The sequence below is a fragment of the Lynx rufus genome, unplaced genomic scaffold, assembly GCF_022079265.1.
Source record: "Lynx rufus isolate CCGP_SWC_20201006 ecotype Redwood Valley unplaced genomic scaffold, mLynRuf1.p SCAF_18, whole genome shotgun sequence".
In the NCBI taxonomy this organism is placed as follows: Eukaryota; Metazoa; Chordata; class Mammalia; order Carnivora; family Felidae; genus Lynx; species Lynx rufus.
Genome location: NW_025814832.1, coordinates 3,160,482 through 3,181,722, shown reverse-complemented (window position 1 = coordinate 3,181,722; position 21,241 = coordinate 3,160,482). Strand labels below are relative to the sequence as shown.

At 54.5% G+C, this 21,241-nt stretch overlaps 1 protein-coding gene across 3 annotated transcripts in view; it reads left to right on the top strand.

The window, feature by feature from the left end:
* The window catches only part of ABR (ABR activator of RhoGEF and GTPase), a 186,057-nt gene that overhangs the window by 142,082 nt on the left and 22,734 nt on the right, over window positions 1-21,241 (top strand). For 2 of the 3 annotated variants that reach the window (XM_047080670.1, XM_047080672.1), the window contains 6 exons: window positions 224-346; window positions 675-750; window positions 1,238-1,342; window positions 2,282-2,356; window positions 5,094-5,191; window positions 5,601-5,732. In XM_047080670.1, coding sequence (XP_046936626.1) covers window positions 224-346; window positions 675-750; window positions 1,238-1,342; window positions 2,282-2,356; window positions 5,094-5,191; window positions 5,601-5,732 — 609 coding nt within the window. The remainder of the gene's footprint in view (window positions 1-223; window positions 347-674; window positions 751-1,237; window positions 1,343-2,281; window positions 2,357-5,093; window positions 5,192-5,600; window positions 5,733-21,241) is intronic. The other variant, XM_047080671.1, reaches the window with a different exon arrangement.

Here is a 21,241-nt window from a genome sequence, read left to right as displayed (position 1 = left end):
CACACAGAGGAGTCATTTACTATCTTAGGGATCAGCTTGCCTGATTTCTAAGGGAGGGGTAGTTTTCTTCCTGGCCAGCTAGGCCCCCCAAGATGTCAAAGCGTCATAAAATATAAAAAAGAAAAAGACACGACTAATGCACAAGGGAGTGTTGTGCTTAGAGATGCTGAGTGCAGAGCAGAGTGTGTGAGGGAAACCATCTGTGCCCTCCATCCCCACACAGAAAGCCAACAAAGGACAGAGCCGGGCCATCGAGCGCCTGAAAAAGAAGATGTTTGAGAACGAGTTCTTGCTGCTGCTCAACTCCCCCACGATCCCATTTCGGATCCACAATCGGAATGGAAAGGTCAGGGAGGGGTGGGGATGGGACAGAAGCAACCCCCTTCCTTGGTCCAGGGCTGCCATTCTCTAGGGCTCCTGTCCATGACCTGTGGTGGGAGTCAGGCACTTAGGCGGGATTCCCAAGGAAGGTGCAACAACTCCCAGCTGGTATGGAGCCAGTGCCCCCTGCTGGCCATCACTGGCACTGCCACTCCTGTCACTGGGCTTCCAGGAAAGGAGACTCTCCTCCCAGCTGCCACCTTCTCCAAGCCTAGGGGTGCCTGGGTAAGAAGGAGCCAGGAATGTGCTTGACCACATGGTCACCCCATTGACTTCTCGTCTCCTCTCTTCAGAGCTACCTGTTCCTACTGTCCTCGGACTATGAGAGGTCAGAGTGGAGAGAAGCAATTCAGAAGCTACAGAAAAAGGGTAAAGTCCCGCCCCACTCTACACAGCTCTGATGGTATCCATGGCAACAGTGGCCTTTTGCATTTCCATGCACTTTCATGTCCAGGGTTTCCTCCTTGGCCCTCACAGTCACTCTGCAAGGTGCCAGGGCAGGTGGCACTTAATTGATGCTACTGACCACTTGAGGCCCAAAGGACTTAAGTGGTTTGTTTAAGGCACACAGTGAATTAGCAACAGGACTGGACTCGGGGCCCAGGCTTGTCTATCTCTCTTTCTCTTGCTCTCGCTATCTCATACACACATTCTCGAGCTTTTTCAGTTAGACTCTCTCATCCCTACCCGCTGACAGCACCTATGACTGTTCCCATGTGAGTGTCTGCAAGTCTTTCCCTCCCTTCCGATGACCCGCTCTGCCCCTAGAGCTAAGCTTTTTTCCTTCAGTAGCCCCCAGAGAAGAGCAGCAGGTCCTGGTGGATCTGTGACATTTTCCTCTTGGCTCCTCCTACAGATCTCCAGGCCTTTGTCCTGAGCTCAGTGGAGCTCCAGGTGCTCACGGGATCCTGTTTCAAACTTAGGACTGTACACAACATTCCTGTCACCAGCAATAAAGACGGTAAGATCTGGAACCCAAGGTTCCTGCCTTATCAGCAGGTCCTAGCCCCCAGGGCATTGCTGGAACCTTCCGTAAGGACCTAACCAGACACGTGGCTGTAACGACTCAGTTGCCAGGTACACAGAGAGCTTGAATAGGGGTTGTTCTCTACTGAGTTCCCAGATGGTCTCAATCCATCACTGGCCCCCTCTGGCTTGAGAGAAGGATCTGGCACCATCATATACTGGAATCATGTTGTTAATATGTTCATGAGGTAGTCAGATAATGGAAGCAAAAGACTGAAGCATGAGATGTGATGGCAGTGGAGGGGGAAAGCGTAGATGGATTAGTGTATGAGAAATAATGTCAGAAGCTTCCAGGGACCAGATCTCGGAAGGCCTTGAATGCCAAGCAAAGACGTTTGGTCAAGCCGTGGAGCCTACAGGAGGTTTTGGAGCAGGAGAGAGCTGTGATCCGGGCTGGCCCAGAATGGGTGGTATCTGGTTGTTTGTGGGTGCTGGGAGGGGGTACACCTTGTGGGAGGGGTTTTGAAGGCAGACTGTCCTCCCCATATGGGGGTCATCTGCCCCCTGTCCCAAGAGGAGGCTGACTTATAGTGGTTAATTTTCACTTGGAAAGGCGACACTGCAGAGGACAGCCGTGGGATAGGCAGGATTCAGAGCCGGAGGAAAAGTGCCCCTGGGGAATAGTATGAAATCCCTGGCCCAGTAGGGAAGATGTGGATTGGCCTTCCGGGCTCTGTAGAGGTAGAAGCACTACAGCTCACATTCCAGGAAGCTGTGGGCTCTGGGAACTTCTTCATCCAGCCACCAGGTGGTGCTGCAAGACCAAGGCTTCAACTGTCTCCCACCCTCTGTGCCTTCCTGCCAGCCTGGGGTGAGAAGGGGCTGAAGCAGGCCTCTCACCACCCCCTACCCTGCGGGCTTTCCTCTCTTACAGACGATGAGTCTCCAGGACTCTATGGCTTCCTCCATGTCATCGTCCACTCTGCCAAGGGGTTTAAGCAGTCAGCCAGTAAGTGCCCCTGAACCCCAGCCCTAGGGAGAGCAGAGAGCCATTGCTCATCCATTCTTGAGAAGTCCCTGTGGACCCATTGCATGGGGCCTTCCGCTTCCCACTTACCCTGCTCTGGCCTGCCCCACGCTGGGGGCCTGCCAGCTGCCTTGACATGTGGGTGGGTGGCCATTCATTCCCCTGACGGTCAGGAACCAGCTCCTCTTGGCTGCCCTGTGTCTCCAAGATCTGCTCTTTCTTAAGCCCTCCCCAACCCCTAGGTGCCTGAAATCCTGGGCTCTAACCCCATCTCTGCCAGTTATAAGCTATGTGACCTTGGGCAAGTCTTTTAACCTCTCAGAGCCTCAACTTCTTTCTCCATAAAAGACAAACATCCTCATTAATACTGACCTAAGAGCAGGCTTAAATATGACAGTGAATGCACTGGCACACCATCCCTTTTCTTCCTTCTTTATCACGATCTACTAAATCTGTGCAGATCTTAGTGTTGGACAAAATACAATTACACTTTTTTATCTAACTTTTCCCCGTAGGAATTTGTGAGCCAGTTAGACACCTGATTGTTTCTCCCCATTTGCCAGATGAGAAAACTGAGTCACAGAGAGATTAAAGGGACTTAACATCACAGAGGGTCAGAACCCCAAGGCTCCTGACTCCTCTCCTCTTCACCCACCCCTTCCCGCCCCCCCCCCCGCCTTCTCTTTCTCTGTGGCAGTGGGGAGGTCTGTCCTGTGCCTCTCTCCCTGTGGCACATCACACAGAAAATGTGGCATTGGCTCACAGCCAGCCATTTGATAAACATTTACTGTGAAGTTCATGGGGTAGCTTACTACCACGCCTGGGCACCTTGCTAGATGCTGGAGAAAACTCCAATGTGGCCAGCGTGTGGACGTGCTTTGGCATGTTCAGAGCCCTTTCAAGTGGATTTTCTGCTGTGATCCTCGACGTCCCTCGGAGGTCACTGATATCATTCCCATTTAGCAACACGCCTACTTTTTGCTTTAGAGAAGGGTTTCTCTCAGTATGGCCAGGACCACGTCACTTATCACTCAAGCTGTGCTTGTACACATGGCAGCTTTCTGGACCCTCCCCAGACACACAGACTCCCCAGGGTTCTGGGGAGGGTCCGGGAAGTTGCCCGGGAATATTCCCGGTGAGTAAGCTCCTTAGGACTGTTACATACACCTGAGTCTGTGACCCACACTGCCCAGGTGCCTCACCCTGTCTCTCTGCTCCCTGTTTGCTAGCGTGGGCCCCCGGGAGCCAGCTCATTGGGGGAGAGTGGCCCGCTCTCCAAGGGCAGATAGATGTTCTGCCTCCCAAACTGGGTCAAGGTGGTTAGACACGAGGTGAGCTGCTACAAAACCTCTCCTGACCTCCAGAGTGTCCCCACCTCCTCCCTCTACCGGCCTCCTGAGCCACTCACGTGTTCACTCTAAGTCCACGGGGTTAGGCCCCATGAATCTTCAACCATGGCTCTTTGTCCTAATAAGTTCATTACATCTGCCCTGTCAGGCCTGGGATGTAGACACCATCGTGATTCCTGCTTTAATCCGTGCCCACATTCCAGTGTGCTCTGATACCCAGCTATATCTGGTCTGCATCACACCCGGCCAGAGACAACTCGGGTGCAGCCCCATCCTCTCTCCTTTCTGGGGAAAGCCCTTTAACGGGGGCCTGGGAGGGGCATGTATGTCCACCCTCTGACCTCTGCCCCTTGATTCACAAGTCAGAGGATTGGCTCTAATACCCCCAAAGCACCTCCAAAGCACCATTTACCCTGGGAAACAACCTTGACAGGTCCCATGGAGGGGGATGGGGTGCCAGGGTCTGAGCTCCAGAGGGAGTCTGTGGATTTGCAGAGTGCCTGGGGTGGCTACCCAGTGTTGTGGCCGCATCAGCTGGATCCCGGAGTGGAGGGGAGAAGATTTTCAGCCTTAAAGGCCACAGTTCAAGGTGGAAACACTAGGGAAAACTCCCCTTCCTCCCACCCCAGCCCTCCACCACTTTGTCACCTGAAGCACTTGGGGTGGTGGTAAAAGCTTGCTTCGTTCATTCATCCCGCAAATACTCACCGTGTGCCTACTCTGTGCAGGCCCTGTCCTTGGTGCCGAGGGTACACTGGTGGCTAGGAGGACCGGGCTTCTGCCTGTGTGGTGTCGATGTAGTGAGGGGAGACAGACGGGCAGAAAGATAACTTGAGTTAAAGTTGAGTGCTATGAAGAAAACAAACCGAGCTTTTGGAAGGCGGGGGGCGTTTTGGGTTTGTCACAGTGAGTGGGGGTTGCTCCAGATTTACAGCGCCCAGGGGCCAAATGCCCTCCAGAGCCTCCCACCTCCAATGCCAGATGCCCTGTTGACGAACGTGGGATCAGCGGGGAGGGGGAGGGGGGAGGGGAGCTTCTTCAGTTTGCGTGGTCAGTGAAGACCTCGGCCACGGGTTTCGTGGGGACGAGGCAGCCAAGCCAGGATCAGGGAGGAAGGACTGCAAGTGCAAGTGCCCTCAGGTGAGGCCAGCTGGGCACGTTGGAGGGAGGGGGCCAGTGTAGCTGGAGGGTGGTGAATGAGGCGGGAGGGGCAGAACCAGCTAAGAAGAGGGCAGAGAAGTGGAAAGGGGAACACTGAGGGCTGCCCTGCAGGAACGCTGGGAGGGACAGAAGCATTTATCCCCCTTTCCCTCCCGAGGTCCTGAGTCTCAGACCTCACTTTGATGTGTCTCTGCCTGTCCCCACTGCAGACCTGTACTGCACCCTGGAGGTGGATTCCTTTGGCTATTTTGTCAGCAAAGCCAAAACCAGGGTGTTCCGGGACACGACAGAGCCCAAATGGGATGAGGTGAGTGGAGGGGGCTGGTGTCCCCACAGGGACCCCTGAGCTTATCACCAGCTGTGCCCACCCCACTCCCCGTGCTCACTTCCTGTTGGCTGGGGGTGGCCGAGCCTGTTGGTTTGGCGAATTCTCTCTCTCCAACCCCTCTGCTCTCCACTCCCTGCTCATTTGGTGTCTGATACCGTGTTTACGTCTAGACATGGGGTTTTCAGCTCAGGCCCAAATTCCACCTCATCAGTGAATTTGGAGGCCTCTGGAGCTCCAGAAAGAGAGGAAGTTCCTCCATGCCTTGCAATGTGCTCCTCATGGGCCCCCCTCACCCCTTTCTCACCTTGCAAGTTTGGGGCCCCCACCTGCCAGGAAGCTTTGTGTCTCAGCTTTGGAGTTTCAGGATCGTGGTACCATCTTTCCCCAGGAGTTTGAGATTGAGCTGGAGGGCTCCCAGTCCCTGAGGATCCTGTGCTACGAAAAGTGCTATGACAAGACCAAGGTCAACAAGGACAACAACGAGATCGTGGACAAGATCATGGGCAAAGGACAGATCCAGGTGAGGGTTCGGGCGCGGCCAGGGCACCGAGGCAGGGCTCTGGACACTGCCAAGAGGCAGTGCCACTGGGAAGGAGTCCTTCCTACCTGCCCTCTTGGCTAAGGTGCTTGGCCCTTTGTGACTTGGGTCTAAAGCTGGTTTGAGAAAAGTTCCCCAAGGTGGTTGTTCTCCCCTGCTAGAGATGGCATCTTGTTCTAGCTCCAGAAGCCCACGTGTGCCTGCTTCCTCGGGCTTCACAGCTGGCTCAGGTACATCACACACACTCCTGCATGGTGGGCTGGAGAGATGACTCCTACCTTGGTTGTCACATCTCCACTCTGATCTGCTGGCGGCTTTTCCCAGGAACATTGTGCTGAGAAGGATTCTGAGGCTATATTGCATCCATGAATGCTGTGTTTGATTAGCACTGTCTGGCATAGGAGGAGTGAGACCCTGAGCATTTGCCACTAAGCTGGAAGGGCTTAGGACCCAGCTGGCTTGCTGGGGGCTGGTCTCTGACTTGTTGCTAGGGCTGCTGGGCCTTACTCATGCCAGGAGTTCATTGGCTTCGGGTAGGTTCTGTGGGTATTGGTAGAGCCAGGTCCTGAGTCAGGGTAAGAGTATATGTGCCTCGGCTGTGTTTCTTGAAAGCCTTGTTTATTTGCAGCCTGTGTCTCTGGAACATTCTGCCAGTTTTGAAGATGGCTGCTATTCATTCACCTATTAAGAGGATGCAGGTTTGGAGGGATGACATTCAGCATGGAGCCATCCACACTCCATCTGGCACCTTCTGTTTAGGACACAAGTGGCCTTGTTGGGGGTGGATTCTGTGACCACGAAATCAAGGGAAGCAGTAACTAGCACTGGGACAGAGCCCATGGGCATTAGGTGCTCTGAGCTTAATTGCCCCAGGTGTGATGGGGGAGGGGGGGCTGAATGATGCTTTTTCAAAGGAAGTGTTTGTTCTCTGCTGCCCTGTTGAGGCTGCAGAGATTGGTATCTGGCTTTGGCTGGGTAAAGTTCTTGGCGGTAGTGCCCTTTGGGGACCCATATGGGCCTCTTCCTTCTCCCACCTATTTCACCTCAGTGTTAGAACAGGGGAATGGCATTATTCGGTGGGGGCCCGGCCATCCGCCTCCTGTCGCCCCGTGTTCCTGTGCGTGTCCGTTCCTGATGCTGTGGGACCCGCTCTTCAGCACTGTCACCAGGGAAACAGGGCTGCCAGGCAACCACAAGCCAGTCCTTCATTAATTTAGATGAGAGAGAGGGCTGTAAATTCAGAACCTACTTCCTGCAGACATAAGGGGTGGGGGCCCCGTCTCCATATCCCTGGGCTGGCCGGAGGGACAGGCAGGGAAGGGGTTTGGGGCCGGCCCGCTCAGCCCCAGGAGATACCCAGCCAAGAAAGTGACTGCCACGCTTCCTGGGCCATTGGTGGCCGTGGCATGGGAGAGTTAAAAAGGGTGTCCAGGGCAGCCCCCTCAACTGACCCCCCCTCCCCAGAGTCCAGATTCCAGGGCCCCATGGCACCGTCCCCACCTGGACTTCCAGCTCCATTGCTTCCCTCCTCCTCCTCGTTTCTGTCAGCCTCACAAGCCCCAGGGGAAACACACCATAAATCATTACATCTTGGAGACAGGAGCAGATGGAGGCTTTGGGGGAAGGGGAGGAAGCCAGGTTATGTTTGGCAGAGAAGAAAGCACAGTCTGGTAAGGAAAATGTTTCTGTGTTTAAGCTTCGAGGAATGTTAAATGCCTGGGAGTTGATATTAAAAGAAATACAAACCTTCCTGCTGCCAGCTGACCTGGGCCTATGAGCGGCCAGCTGAGAGCCAGCATTCTCTGGAGGACTTCGGAGTCTCCCAGCCCTCTCCTCCCCAGGGCGCAGCCCTTGGCCCTCAGCTATGGAGCTGCCTTGCCCTCCTGCCCGTGGGTCAGGGAGGGGTGGGGGTGTCCTGCCCAGTGTGCGCCATGCCTCATAAAGCCTGCTCCCCCGTGATGCCCCACAGAGCCCCTGTGGATCACCAGGCTGGGTGGAAAGCCTGCGCTGAGCCAGTCCCATGTGGCCAGGCCCCGCGGAGCCACAGAACAGCCTGTTCCCACATCTTGCTCCCACCTCCCTTTATGCCACGTGTCCAAGGAAAGGAATTGGCACCAGGCTCTGGCACATGGCTCTGCTCCCCTTTGGCGGGCACTGAGGATGGAGCTAAAGGTGGCCTTGCCATAGGGGCCATCTTTGGTAATGTTTGGGTGACCTGAAGGAGGGGCAAGGGAAAGAAGGCCCATGCCTGTCTGCCACCTTCTTTCTAAGCCCCTTCCTACTCAGCCCATCCAAAGGACAGCGAGGGATTCCGTTTCCTGAGCTCCAGGTGTTTGCTCAGAAATGAGTCTCTCTCTGAGTTTGCCTGCTGTGGCAGTGGGGGCAGGGAATCTGGAGCAGCAGGCTGGGGGTGCGGGACAGCATTTAGTGGCAGACAAATGGCAGCACTGATCAGCAACATGTGTGTCTAGCCCTTGGGCTCTTGGAGGCACATTCCCAAACATGATCTCCTCTGATCCTCGCAACAGCTCTGCGAGGAAAATGACAATTATATCCTCCCCGTGAGGACACTGAGGCCCATCGCCTCTGCTGACCGTGTGCAGGGCAACCATGCCCTCTCTGTGCCGTGTCCTTATCCCCCGGGCCTCCATCAAGGAATCTCCCAGGCTGGGTACAGGGCACTGGCATGGCTAGTGGCCCAGAGAAGGAGCCAGGGTGATATTCTGCCCCAGCACCCCACTTTATGGTATAAAGTGAGCCTAGTCCTTCTTTAGTCTGGAGTCCTTTTACATTGGCAGGGGATGCTTACCGCCTGGTGCACCTGGCAAGAAGCAGAATGAGCATGCCTGCAGAGAAAAGAGCCAGGGGTGGGGGACTTACCATCCTTCTGCAGTGTACCCACCATGGGCTGGCTGCTCCAAGATCCATAGGGGCCTGGCCCCAAGATCGGAGAGCCAAGCCACAAGAGAGCACAACAAGATGCCAGTAATGATGGTGATAGCACCCCAGAGCTAGCACCCAGCACTTGAAGCTGTTTTCTCAGGGGTCTTCACGTACCCTGTGGGAGAGGAAAGCGATCGCAGTTGGAAAGATGAGAAGACTGAGGCACCAAAGGGGTAGGTGACCTGTCCAACGCCAGGCTGCCCGTGGGGAGGGAGACAGGACCAGAACCAGAACTGGAGGCAGGCTGGAGCCCTGTCCTCTGCAGACGTTCTCCTGCCTGCCGCTGTTCCCTGTGGAATAAGATGGAAAAGCGTGCAGCAGGAATTCAAAGAAGGAAAGACCACCGTGGGCCGGAATCGGGGAGGCTCCCAGGAGGAGGTGGAGTGAGGGGGATTTGAGAGCCCTGGATTTTTTAAAATTCCAAATGCAGTGTTTATATTAGAAGGAAAATTGCAGTAATAGTAAAGGGACTTGAAACAGAATCACGAGCCATCCCTCCTCCCACTCCTCTGAAACAGCCATTCGACTTTGTGCCTTTTCCCTTCCGCAGGCATAGAAATTTTTATATAGCTTTAATCACAGTGTATATTTTGTATTTTTTCTATTTTCATGTAATATCATTACCTCCCTTTTTTCTGGGGCTGTATGTAGTCTTTATAATTACCTTTTTTGTTACATTACCCAAAGTAGATCTTATACTTCATAAAAATCATTTTACATAATGGCCAGCACATGAATTGCCATTTTAAGGTTCTGTGTTATTCTTTTTTTAAAATTTTTTTTTTCAACGTTTTTTATTTATTTTTGGGACAGAGAGAGACAGAGCATGAACGGGGGAGGGGCAGAGAGAGAGGGAGACACAGAATGGGAAACAGGCTCCAGGCTCTGAGCCATCAGCCCAGAGCCCGACGCGGGGCTCGAACTCCCGGACCGCGAGATCGTGACCTGGCTGAAGTCGGACGCTTAACTGACTGCGCCACCCAGGCGCCCCAGGTTCTGTGTTATTCTAACAAGGTGGGCAGGCTCTGGATCAGCAGAAAGGAGCAGGGTGGGCATTCCGGGGAAAGGGCCTTTGTGGCCATGCTGGGAGACAGGGATGTGCAGGGAGTGTCCCAGGAAATTAAAGAACCCGCCTGCCCCGAGCAGGAGGGATTGTGAGTAACACAAGTCAGAGGGAGATTGAAGGAATGAATGAAAGAAGAGATCAGAAGGGTTTTAGGCCAGAGGACTCCTAGGGGGCATTTAATCCAATCCTGTTTTGGGCCGAGAAGGAAACTGAGACCAGAAAGGGTGAGTGACAGAGCCACAGTGGTTGAGCAGGGGCTCCAAATTCAGGGACCCAGTCCCAGGTTGGTCATGCTTGGTCAGCTGCTGGGCAAATGAATGAAAGAAAATGCTCTTAGATGGGGCGGGTGTCAGTCTGTGACCCTCAGGGATCTGCCCTTTGTCACTACAAATTTCCTGGAGCCTCCCCCACCCCCAGCTTAGTGCATTTCTCCTCTTCCACGGTCAGGAGCCCTCCCTTTGTTCCCCAGACCCAAGAGGCCAGTATGTCCAGATTCTCTGTCCAGGCCGCCCCCACTGCCTGCCTCCTCCTTGCGGACCCACCCCCGCCTGACCGAGGAACCTCTCAGCCAGGAGGCCCCCCTTTGTCTGCCTTGGCTCCCTGGCCCCAGGGGACTCCCATATGTTTATCTCAGTCTATTTCCAACTATGCTACTCCAGGCTCCAGATGTGCTGTCCCCAACTGGGACCTACCCGCTGGCTGATTAGCATATTCCCAGGGCCCAGCCCTTGTTGACTGGCATGGCCTGAGGGGAGAGCTGTCCCTAAGGACCCCATAGCTCGGTTCCTGCCACTGACTCCAGACTAAAGAGGAGTCTGAGACCTAGAAGCTACCTAAGCCAGAGGAGCCCCTCCATGCCCCTGCTCCACCCCCATTCCTCAGCTCAGCCAGACGTGGCGTGGCAACAGCCCCCACCCTTGGCTCTGCCCCCCCCCCCCCACACACACACACCCCAGGGTAGGAGGCGGCTTCACCTGGGAGTACTGAAGACCCTGGGGTGGGAAGGGGCAGGGTCCCAGGCCAGGAAGGAGGCTCCATCTATCCTGGTGCCCTTCACCCCCAGTTGCAGAGTTCAGGCCTGATGGGATGCCTTGCCTCTGTCCTCTTCCCTTCCAAAGTGCAGAGCCCATGTCAGAAGGGGAAAAGGGATAGTTTCTATAACATTCTTGACCTGGCCTCTTGGAAGCTTGTGAGGGTTCAGAGCTATTATAAATGACACTCAGGAGGAGGTCACAAAGGCCAGTCCCCTGCCTTCAGTACTAGGACACAAAGCCCTGATGGGCACATCTGACAATATCTAGACCCTCTTTTTTGTTCAACTGTGGTAAAATATACATACCATAAAATTTATCATTTTAATAATTTTTAGTGTCACCCAGAGGCATTAGATACATTCACATTGTTGTGCAACCATCGCCACCAGCCATCTCCAGAACTTTTTTTTTTTTCCAGAACTTTCTCATCATCCCAACTTATCATACCCATTAAACAGTAACTTTCCAGGGGATGCCCGGCTGGCTCAGTTGGTAGAGCATGCAACTCTTGATTTTGGGGTCATGAGTTCAAACTCCATGTTGAGCATGGAACTTACTTTAAAAAACAAAACAAAACAAAAAAGGTAACCCCTCTGGCAACCACCACATTCTACTTTTTTTGTCTGTGATTTTGACCATTCCAGGGACCTCATGGAAGTGGAATCATAATGTCTTTGAGGTTTATCCATGCGGTAGCATGTGTCAGAATTTCCTTCTTAAACTAACTTTTTTAATGTTCATTCATTTTTGAGAGAGAGAGCATGAGCGGGGAGGGACAGAGAGCGAGGGAGACACAGAATCCGAAGCAGTCTCCAGGCTCTGAGCTGTCAGCACAGAGCCCGATGTGGGCGGCTCTGAGCCACCCAGGGGCCCGCAGAATTTCTTTTTCTTTTTTTTTTTTTTAAAGTTTATTTATTTTGAGAGAAAGAGAGAGAGAAAGCACAGGTCAGAGAAGGACAGAGACAGAGGGAATCCCAAGCAGGGTCTACACTGTCACTGCAGAGCCCAACATGGGGCTCGAACCCACAAACAGTGAGATCATTACCTGAGCCAAAGTTGGACACTTGACTGACTGAATCACCTGGGCACCCCTCCCAGAATTTCCTTCTTTAATGCTGAATAACATTGAATGCATAGACCACAATTTGTTTATCCACTCATCTACCAATGGACATTTTGGTTATTTTTGACTTTCTTCCTTTTTTTTTTTTTTAATTAAAAAAATTTTTTTATTTTAAGTAGGTTCCACACCCAATGTAGGGCTTGAATTCACGACCCTGAGATCAGGAGTGGCATGCTCTACCAACTGAGCCAACCAGGAGCCCCTAGACTTTCTTCCTTTTAAGTGAGAAAAAGAGCCTGGTCTTTGAGGATGGAGATTTCATAGCCTCCTCCTCTCCAGACCCAAGATTCCCCACCCCCAGCCAACTGCTCATTGGTCTCCAGCTATTACCAGAAAGCAGGGCCCCACAAGTGGAGGACCAACTGGTCACTATTAGCCTTTTCTGGTTAAAACAGTTGCCTCTTGGCTTTCTCTCCCCCAATTTAGGCATCCCTGTCTCCTTGACCCTTATTTCCTCGGATCTCCTCTGCCCTTCCCTAGGTCATGGTTTATATGTACTGAGTGTGGAGGGAGTGACCCTGACGCTGAGGGTCAGAAGACTGCTATCTGGGGGCTGCAGTTTCTTCATCTGTTAAATGGGGATAACTATTCCCACTCTGCCTTCATCACCAGCTTGTTGTAAGGCTCAGAGGAGCCTCCCTGAAAGAGCCATGCTTTCACTAGCTTCTTCATGCCTTTCTGCATACTGAGCACCCTCTAAGTGTCAGGCACTGTGCTGTGGATACGAAGAGTGAACAGGACCTCAGCATGTAGTAAACAAAAGAGGAGAATTTTGATATGTCAGTGTCGTTGGGCCTTTGAGGCCCAACAGATCTGGGGTTCAGAGTTCAGCTTTCTTCTTTCATTAGTTGGGAGAACAGAGTAAGTTAACTTTATTTTCTGTTTTCTCATCCGTAAAATGGGTCCTAATGAGAATTGAATGTGGAAGTCCATGAAGCCCTTGGCACAGGGCTGGCACAGAGTCCGTGCTCATCTAATAATGACAGCCCTTTGCCCAAACTGGCAGGTCCAGGTACACTGTCCTCCACCTTCCTACAGGGACTCCAGGTATAGCTCGTCAAGCAGCACCCCCTCCCAAAGGCTGTCACCTGCAAGTGGCCCCCTCTGTATAGACCTTAGGTTGGCTGAGGCCATATCTATTTTGTTATGCTGATGAAGGTCAGACCCGGCTTTGATGAACTGACCTCAGAGTAGGCTGGAGGGCAAGGTTAGGCCCCTTACCATCCAGCAGCCAAGATTTCCCTGCCTGGACCCTGGACTGAGCAGCTCTGGGCTCTTCCCTTGGTGCAGCTCTCAGCTTGGCATGGTGCGGTCAGGCCCAGAGCACAAAGTGAGTGAGGAGCCGGGAACAAGGGGCCATTGTTGGCCGAGAGTTGTTTCTGGTTTCAATTACTCTGCAGAGCATGAGGAAATTCAGAGTAAGCGTGGGTCAGGAGCCTGCTAGGGCAGGAGTCAAGGGCTCCCCCACCCCACATCCCTCTCTTTGGCCCTTGAGGGGTCTGTTGTCGCCTGTTTGACTGCTGGAGGGCCAGGCATGTCAGTTTTATTGCTCTGGGAGCCTGGGCTCTGGGGCAGAGGCCTGGTTGACCCAGACATTTTTAGCTCTTGCCCACTCTGGTTCTTCATGGCTGTTGCCAGGAGGTGCCAGGGTCCCTCCCTGGGTGGGATCACAGAGGGACATTCATGTGGGTCCTTGACACCTTCTCCCAATCGTCTTTCGGGCTGCGCTGACCACTGCTGGGCCCCTGGATCCTGGGAATGGCCTGGTTTTACCTAAGGGTGTGGGGGGCAGCTATGAGAAAGCCTTGGGGCTGGCTTTTCCCTTTCATTCCACCACCCCAGCCCTCAACCCCTGGCCTGGCATCCACAATGCTAGGCAGTTCCCTCCCCTGGGACGCTGCAGTGGCCACGCTGGGAATGGTGTTCCGGCCTTTCCCCCCGGAAGGTGGAGTCCTCCCCTGTACCCAGCCTCAGTCCTGATGTGCACAAGCAGGGGAAGCGTCTGCCTCTAGAGTTTGCGTTTCATATCCCTGCTGCCTGCTGTTCTCAGAGCTGGCCCACGCAAGGCTCTTCTCTTTGCTGCTGCCACCACCACCAGGCCAGCCCAGAGGCACATGGGGACAGGGGAGGTTTGGTGCCAGCACTGTTCCTCTCCCTGCTTCAGACACTGCCTCCTCCCAGAGGCCTTGGGACTGGAGCCTTTGTCCTGCCCCACCCCATCCCCTGCCCGTCTCAGAGCTGTTCATCCCCACCTGCTGTCACTTCTCAAGACTGGTCCAGATGCCTCAGTTACACTTGGAGAGCAGGCAGCAGGATGGGGGAAATCCAGGGGCGGGATACCTTGGGAAGGCCAGTGCCCCGCTACCCAGAGACTTCCCCACACTTCTACAACCTCTCTCGTTCCACCCTTGCTCAGCTGCCTCTGCCTCCCAGGTGTTCCTGATTTGGGGAGGCGGACTCTGCCCCAGTGGATTCTGGAGATGGGAAGCATTCAATAGGAAACAGCTGGAGGCTGGAATCTCCCTCTTGCCCTCCTGCCCCTCTTGGGAATGCCACCTTGAGGGCAGGCCTGGTGCCCACTCCCTAGGCCCAACTCTCTGGTGGGTGGCAAGCAGAGAAGCTAATTCAGAGAGGACTTTGGGAACTGACTCATTCAGGGCCTGAGAATATCCAGCTTCTCAACAAATCACAAGAGGGGTGCTGTCTTCCCAGCTCTGGGGGCTCCCAGACTCAGGCAGAAGAGCTGGGTTTGATCCCAGATCCACCACCTAATAGCAAGGTGGCCTCAGGTGACCTCTTCTTGAGTGCTTCCTCTGGAACCCATGTGAATATTAAATGAGATTACAGAGGTGACTGTACATTTCAGTAACCGCTGAGCTCCCTGCGGGCAGAGGCTGCAACTTTATCTTCCTAGAAATAAAAAAAAACTGGTCTCTGGGTGGTCTTGCTTTTGATTTTTTTGAAAAGATCTCTGAGAAAAGGACTTAGTAGAGGAATTGCCAGGGACATCCCTGAGTGAGGGCTGAGGTGGATATGAGTGCTCACGTGGGGCACCTCACATGGGGTCTGCCAGCCTCCCTCACTGTGGGTGCTTCAGACCCCGCCGTGGCCCCTCACTGCAGCCCAGCCTTTGCCACGGCATTGAAGGGTGTGAGCAGTGGTGGCACTCCGCAAGGGTCTGACCCCCAGGCGCAGCCCACTTCCCGTGAGCTGGGACGGGAGAGGCTGGGCACAGCCTAGCCTGCTCATACCCTTAGAGGCAAGAGCTGGGCTGTACTGGCTTCAGGACCAAGGTGACCCAGAAAGCACCAGCCTGAATGACTCGGTGAGTGTTATCCAGTTGGAAAGCCTCCGAAGGGAACCCACACCAGCAAAGCAGAGGCCCACAGCTTTCCCAAAGCAGAGAGAAAAGTAGAGATAAGACACGAGTTTCAGAGCCAGGACTCTGACCCGGAAGTCTCCTTAAAAAGCCCCTCATCTCCCCAGCCTCCACATCTCCCTGCCCTGAGGGCAAGCTGGGGCCAATGGCTGTGGTTAAGAGAAACAGCAGTTCTCATGAGAACCATCTCCTGGAAGGAGGCTAAGGGGCTCCAGGTTCTGCCTACTGAGCTTAGGGGTTGCTGGGAGGGACCTGGAGCACCCCATCCACCCCGGGCTTTAGCCAGGGGCCTCTTCTTTCTTCTGTTTTTATCTGACTGGGGGGCAGGGAGACTTTGGTATAAGATTTCATTTGGAAAGAAAGGCAGAGAGTGTCCTCTGCAAAAAAAAAAAAAAAAAAAGAAAAAAAGAAATTCATTGATGACCATTTGTCTGGTCCAAGCCCCTGTTTTAACAGGTGTGGAAACTGAGCTCAGAGAGAGAAAGTGGCTCCTGAGTCTCCAGTGACCAGGCAGGACTCTTGCCCAGGTTCCCTGGCTCCCAGGAGCTTTCTTCTGTTCATTTGGAGCTGAGAGTTGAGTGGAAAAGAGTTGGTTAATCATAGAGCAGGAGAAAAAAGGCATAGGGGCTCACTGGATCCTGACTTACTTTCAAACCTTCCTGTTTGAGGCTGTTGTGTCTTCAGCATGAGGCCTGGGGCCGGGAGGGGGGCCTGCCTCTCCCCCAACACTGTGCTGGGAGACCCTGGCCACATACCTCCTTCTGGTGAGAAGGAACAGGCAAGAAGCCAAGGGGGTCTGGGTGCTGGTCTGGCCATGAGTTGTATGGGGAACAAATAGAAGGACACGGTAGGCGTGCTCTTCCCGCTCTGTCCCTGGGTGGGGTTTGTTTTAGATAAGCGAGATGTTCCCAAAGGCTCCAGTGGATTTTCCAGCCATTTCCATGACCAAATATGCCACGAGAATCACTAGGGGTTGCCAGGGATGTGCCATTGGTATAGTTCTATAGGATAAGTACAGAAGGAGGTGAGAACACACATTAGGGATGCAGGGATACAGAGCCGGGAATCTTAAGGGGAGTCTCCTCGTGCTTTCTCACAGCTGCTCTGGGATGTACCACCTGCCCCGCCAGTTTGCACACCCTGCACGAGGGCCCTGGTCTGTCTGGGCTCTGGCTGCTGGCCCTGCTGGTTCTCTCAGGCTGGGCTCCTGTGCCTGTCTTTGGGCAGGGACTGCCGCGGGCTTCCTTTCTGCAGCCCTCCAGCTTCAGACTCCATCATGCTGTCCACCACCTTGCTCCCCAGCTCTGCTCCCCATCCTCAGTGCAATCCCAGGGATAGAGGATCAGGGTTCTAGTCTGGGCCGGGGGAGAAGAGGGAAGTCTTCTGCGGAAAAGGGGGTCACTCCAGAGAAGTGGCAGCAGCATCCCAAAGTCCGGAGAAATAACCTTCCTCCTAGCATTCACAGGCTGGAGGATTTGCCTGGAAGCTGTCCCCACCCCCAGCTGTCACCAAGGCAGCACTGGTGGCAGTCCCTGCCTCTCCCGCCCACACATCTCAGGCTGCATCTATTCCCTGTTGACCTTTTTTTCTTCAGTGATGCCGCTACTGATCACTTTAACCTGATTTCGCATCATGCAGGCTTGTGCTGGGTGCCTGGCCCCAACCGTCCCAGATATATACCCCTCCTTAGGTGGAACCCAGGGCCCTGCACCTCCCTAAGGGCGGCCCTTCTTGTTCCTTCTGCAGAGAGCCTGGAAGGGGGGGTGCAGAGAAGGGATGAGGGAAGACAGGACAGTCTACTAGGAATGTTTTTAATTCCAAAGACAGCGACATCTGTTCGTGTGGGCCTTCCCGCCCAGGCTCTGTTTATCCAGACAGGGGGCCCTTGCGTGTCCTCAGCGGCGGGTTCTGCCAGGTGTGGCTGGATGGAAGGGATGGACAGAAGGGGGAAGGGGATGCAGTCCTTCCCTGGGTGGTCAGGACAGCCTAAGCCTAGCCCATCCAGCAAAGATGAGGAAGGGTCTGTGGTGGGCTGGAGGGACTGGAATTCAGACGGTCGCTTTTGAGGAAGTGACTGGGAACATTTGTCTTGCACAAACCCCCCTGCAGCCTGCTCCTAGACCATTGATTCCAGGAAGGAGTGAGTCAGGCTTAGGGAAGAGAAGGCAAATCTGTGCTGTCCCAGAGAGAGCCCCCAGCCCACGGGGAGGAAGGGAAAGATGAACATCTCAAGGGAAGAGCCTCCCAACTCAGCTACCCATCTGCTAAGGCGCTTATGTCGCCATGGAGACCAGTTGGCCAGCTTTCACCCAATCAGAGTTTGCTTTACCCAGACAAGTATTGAGCCTGGGGTTCCTATGGCAGGCAAGCATAGGGCTTTGGGAACAGGATCTAGACTGCCTCCTTTCTCCCACACACCCAGCGGTGGGGGAGGCACACCTTGTCCCACAGGGTGCAGTTTGGGGGAGTAAACTGTACCCTGTGGCATATGACCCAGATAGAAGGAAGAGAACCTTAGAAAGCCAGCAAGGGGCCAGTTTTGAAGTTAACCAGCTGATGGTACCAAGCGTACCGACATGGTCAGAGATGTTAATGGCACCTTCCCAGCCAGTTACACAACCAGCGGTTGCACGTCAGCTGAAGGGTTGCAGAGGAAAGCCAAGCGGATGGCCTTTTTTCACAGCTCTCAAGGCTCATGCCAACCCCTCCTCCTCCAAGAAGCCTTGTGCGGTTCCTCTGACTAGAAATTTTCTCTCCTTTCCTTCAACTGTCATTGCACTTTATCTGTGCTCTTCTTAAGGCCTGAGACTGGGTTTCATAAGAGCTAAGGTGATGCTTTGGCCATCTGGGTATGGCAGGCACATGGTAGGCACACACTTGATATGTGTCAAGTGAAGGAGTGCTTTTCTGCTGCCTGTTAAAGGTATTTAAGCCCATGTCTTGCTCTTCTCTTGGGCTCTCAGCCTTGTCAAGCACAGACTTTCGATTCATGTCTGTGATGATTCCTCAGCCCCACACCCAGGGTAAAGCACATAGCCAGGCCCTCAGTCAGCGCCTCTTGAATGAAATGAATGAGTTGGAGAAGTGAAGACTGCAGCAGTGAGTGACACCTTCCTGGAGGAATGGGTTTTGTGACAGCCAGGGTGGGGAACCTGCCTGGCCCCTTGTGGGACTGGAGGAAGACCCTCTTCAGAGGGAGCATCTGGTGCCCTGGGAGAGGCAGATTAGGGATGGGTCAGGAAGGATAGGGGGCCTCAGGCCTCAGCTGGGCAGGGGACACAGATATGTCCCTGCCTCTGTGGGTCTCTTTCTCTCCCCCTCAGGCAGTACCGGGCAAGGTGTCATGGGCCGGCCATGTTTAGCTGCTGCGACTTTGGGCAACTTTGGCTCAGATGTGAGGAGACTCCGTGCAGCCTTGGCAGCTTAGCCCTGTCTGCACTGTGTAGAAGCAGGTGTGGAGTGTGGAGCCCTAGAACAGATGGAGCTGGCCCGGCCACCCTGCAGGGACACCCAGAGCCCAGCAGAGCTCCAGGACCCCACTTCTACCCGCCAGGCAGAGGGAGTGCAGGACCAGATCCTGCAATAATACAGGATACGACAGTGGTGCTGTCCGCCGGACCCGTTCTAGCTGGACCCAGCATGGCCTTGGGTAGGGTGCTCAACTTCTGGTCTCCTTCATTTCCTCAAATGGAAAATGGGGGTGCTGGTACTTACTTCGTAAGGTTGAGGAATCACGAAGTGAGTTAATCCATGTGGTTTAGCACGGTGCCCATCACACCGTAAATGCTCGGTAAAGGGTGGCTTTTATTATGACCAGGTCTTGGCTTTCTTTGCAGTGAAGCCCTGCGTCGGGCTCCATGCTGAACATGGAGGCTGCTTGGGATTCTCTCTTTCTCTCTCCCTGCCCCTCCCCTGCTCATGCTTACACGCACTCGCTCGCTCTCTCTCTCTCTCAAATAAATAATTTTCTAAAAAGGAAAAAAAAGGAACCAGCCACACTTCAGTGAGGCCCAGCAGTTGTGAGCACCAGAAGCTTTGAAAGAGACCTGTCACTCCCCAGCTACAGTTGTGTGACCTCAGGCAAGAATTTTCCCTCCCTGAGCCCCAGTCCTCAAAACTCAGAAAACGGAGACAGTAACACAGGCATCACAAAAGTTGTAAGGCCTAAATGCAGTTGGATATCTGAAAGCCCTTTGCATGAGACCTGGCTCGTGGTTGGCATCCTGAAAACGTTGGTTTCCTTCCTGCTGTGAGCCCAGCTCTGCATAATGTGATGTCTCTGGGTTTTGTGTACCCTAACCATCTGGGGGCCTTCCCCCCACCCCCCACCCCAACACCAGGCTCTAACTTGGTGATTCATTTCTCACTCTGGTTAGAATGTTTACCAACTTGAGGGTAAAGAACAAGTTCGTTCTTCTCTGTCTTCCGAGCCACCCAGCCCAGACAAAGTGGCTGATTGCCCTTTGCCAAAGTGGCTCTGCCCACGGCAGCACAAAACTGTTTGGGGTTTTTCTGGTGAAGTGCATGCGGCCACTGTTAAAAGTGGCTGTGTGAGGGGCACCTCTTGCTGGGCATTTGTAACCAGTGTCATTCTTGGCTTTTGCTCATGTCCTTGGAGAATGGCCCATGGTGACCAGTTCCTTTCAGACCCCTAGAGCCCAGGAAGCTGCCCCACTGGAGAACTTCGTTATTCTTTACATTCCGAAGAGGAGGTTTGTGAGTGCCAGTCCACACATGTCTGGTCCTGTCACCAAATTGGCATCCAGGGAGGTGCCTGGGGGCAGGAGTTGAGAGTAGGGGAAGCAGAACTCCAGGGCAGTGCAGGACCTTTGCCTGGGACAAGGGCAGTTGTCCATGGCCAGAACGTAGCTCCTGCCCCCTGCAGACCCCCCTCTGGCTTCCTCCCAAGCCCCCCTCACATCCCCCAGACCCCCAGGGAGCAGCCTGGTGGTGAAGGGGTTAGCCGCGGATGGAGAGGGGAATGGACTGGATTGTGTTTAGCTGCTTGTCAAACTTTATTCAGTACTTGGGCTGAGGGTCAGTGAGCTGGAGCCCCAGGCTGCCAAGAGTTAAAACCCGGAGGTTGGGTTTTTTGGAGGGGCAGCCGCCAGCGCCTCCTTTGAGTCACTTCCTTCGGTGGGGGCGGGTCCCCGCGCGGTCTCGGGAGGTCCGTGGCGCACGCACTGGGGCGTCCCTGCGAGCCTGGCGCGGACCAGCAGGCGGAGAAGAGGGCCCGCCGCCACCGGTGCGCTCCTCTGGGAGGCAGTCTCCGGGGAGGGGAGGAGAAAGCGGAGCCGCACACCATGCGCTTCCCTGTCCGGCTGGAGTAACAGTCCAGGCCAGCCCGGGGGCTGAGCGCTCCGCACGCTCCCAATATCTTCGCCGCTGCAGCTGAGCCCCGGCGGCCAGGCTGCCCGCGACTCTGCCTCTCCGGTGTCCCCGGAGCTGGCACCGCAGGCCCGATTGTAGTCCGGGCCGGGTCCTGCTGCTGCCGGCATGACCGACATTCTGCCTCAGCCCGACTGCAGCCTGAAGGCGGTCTGTGAGCCCTTGGAGCGCTGCTGCCTGGATCGGCTGGAGGAGCCAGGGAGCAAGCGGCCCCCCAACACGGGCGCCCGGCTCTGGGGCCGGGTGCGCAGCAAGCTGCTCCGCCAAAAGGTGCTAGGAGGGGGGGAAGGGGGACCTGCGTGGGTGGGAGGGCCGGGGACTGCTGGGGGCGCTCTGTACCCCCCCCCCAACCCCCCTTGGAGATCTGTTACAGCTCCTGCCTGATTACGGAGTCCTAGGACAGAGGCTGGGGTAGGCATGTGGGTCTGTTGTAAGTGGCCTTAATTTGATGATTAATGCTGTTGCCACCCCCACCCCTGACCCTGGCTGCTTTCTTTGCATCTGTCCCTGTCTCAGGAAAAGGGGGGTTGTTGTCTCCTGTGGGAGAGGACAGCCTGG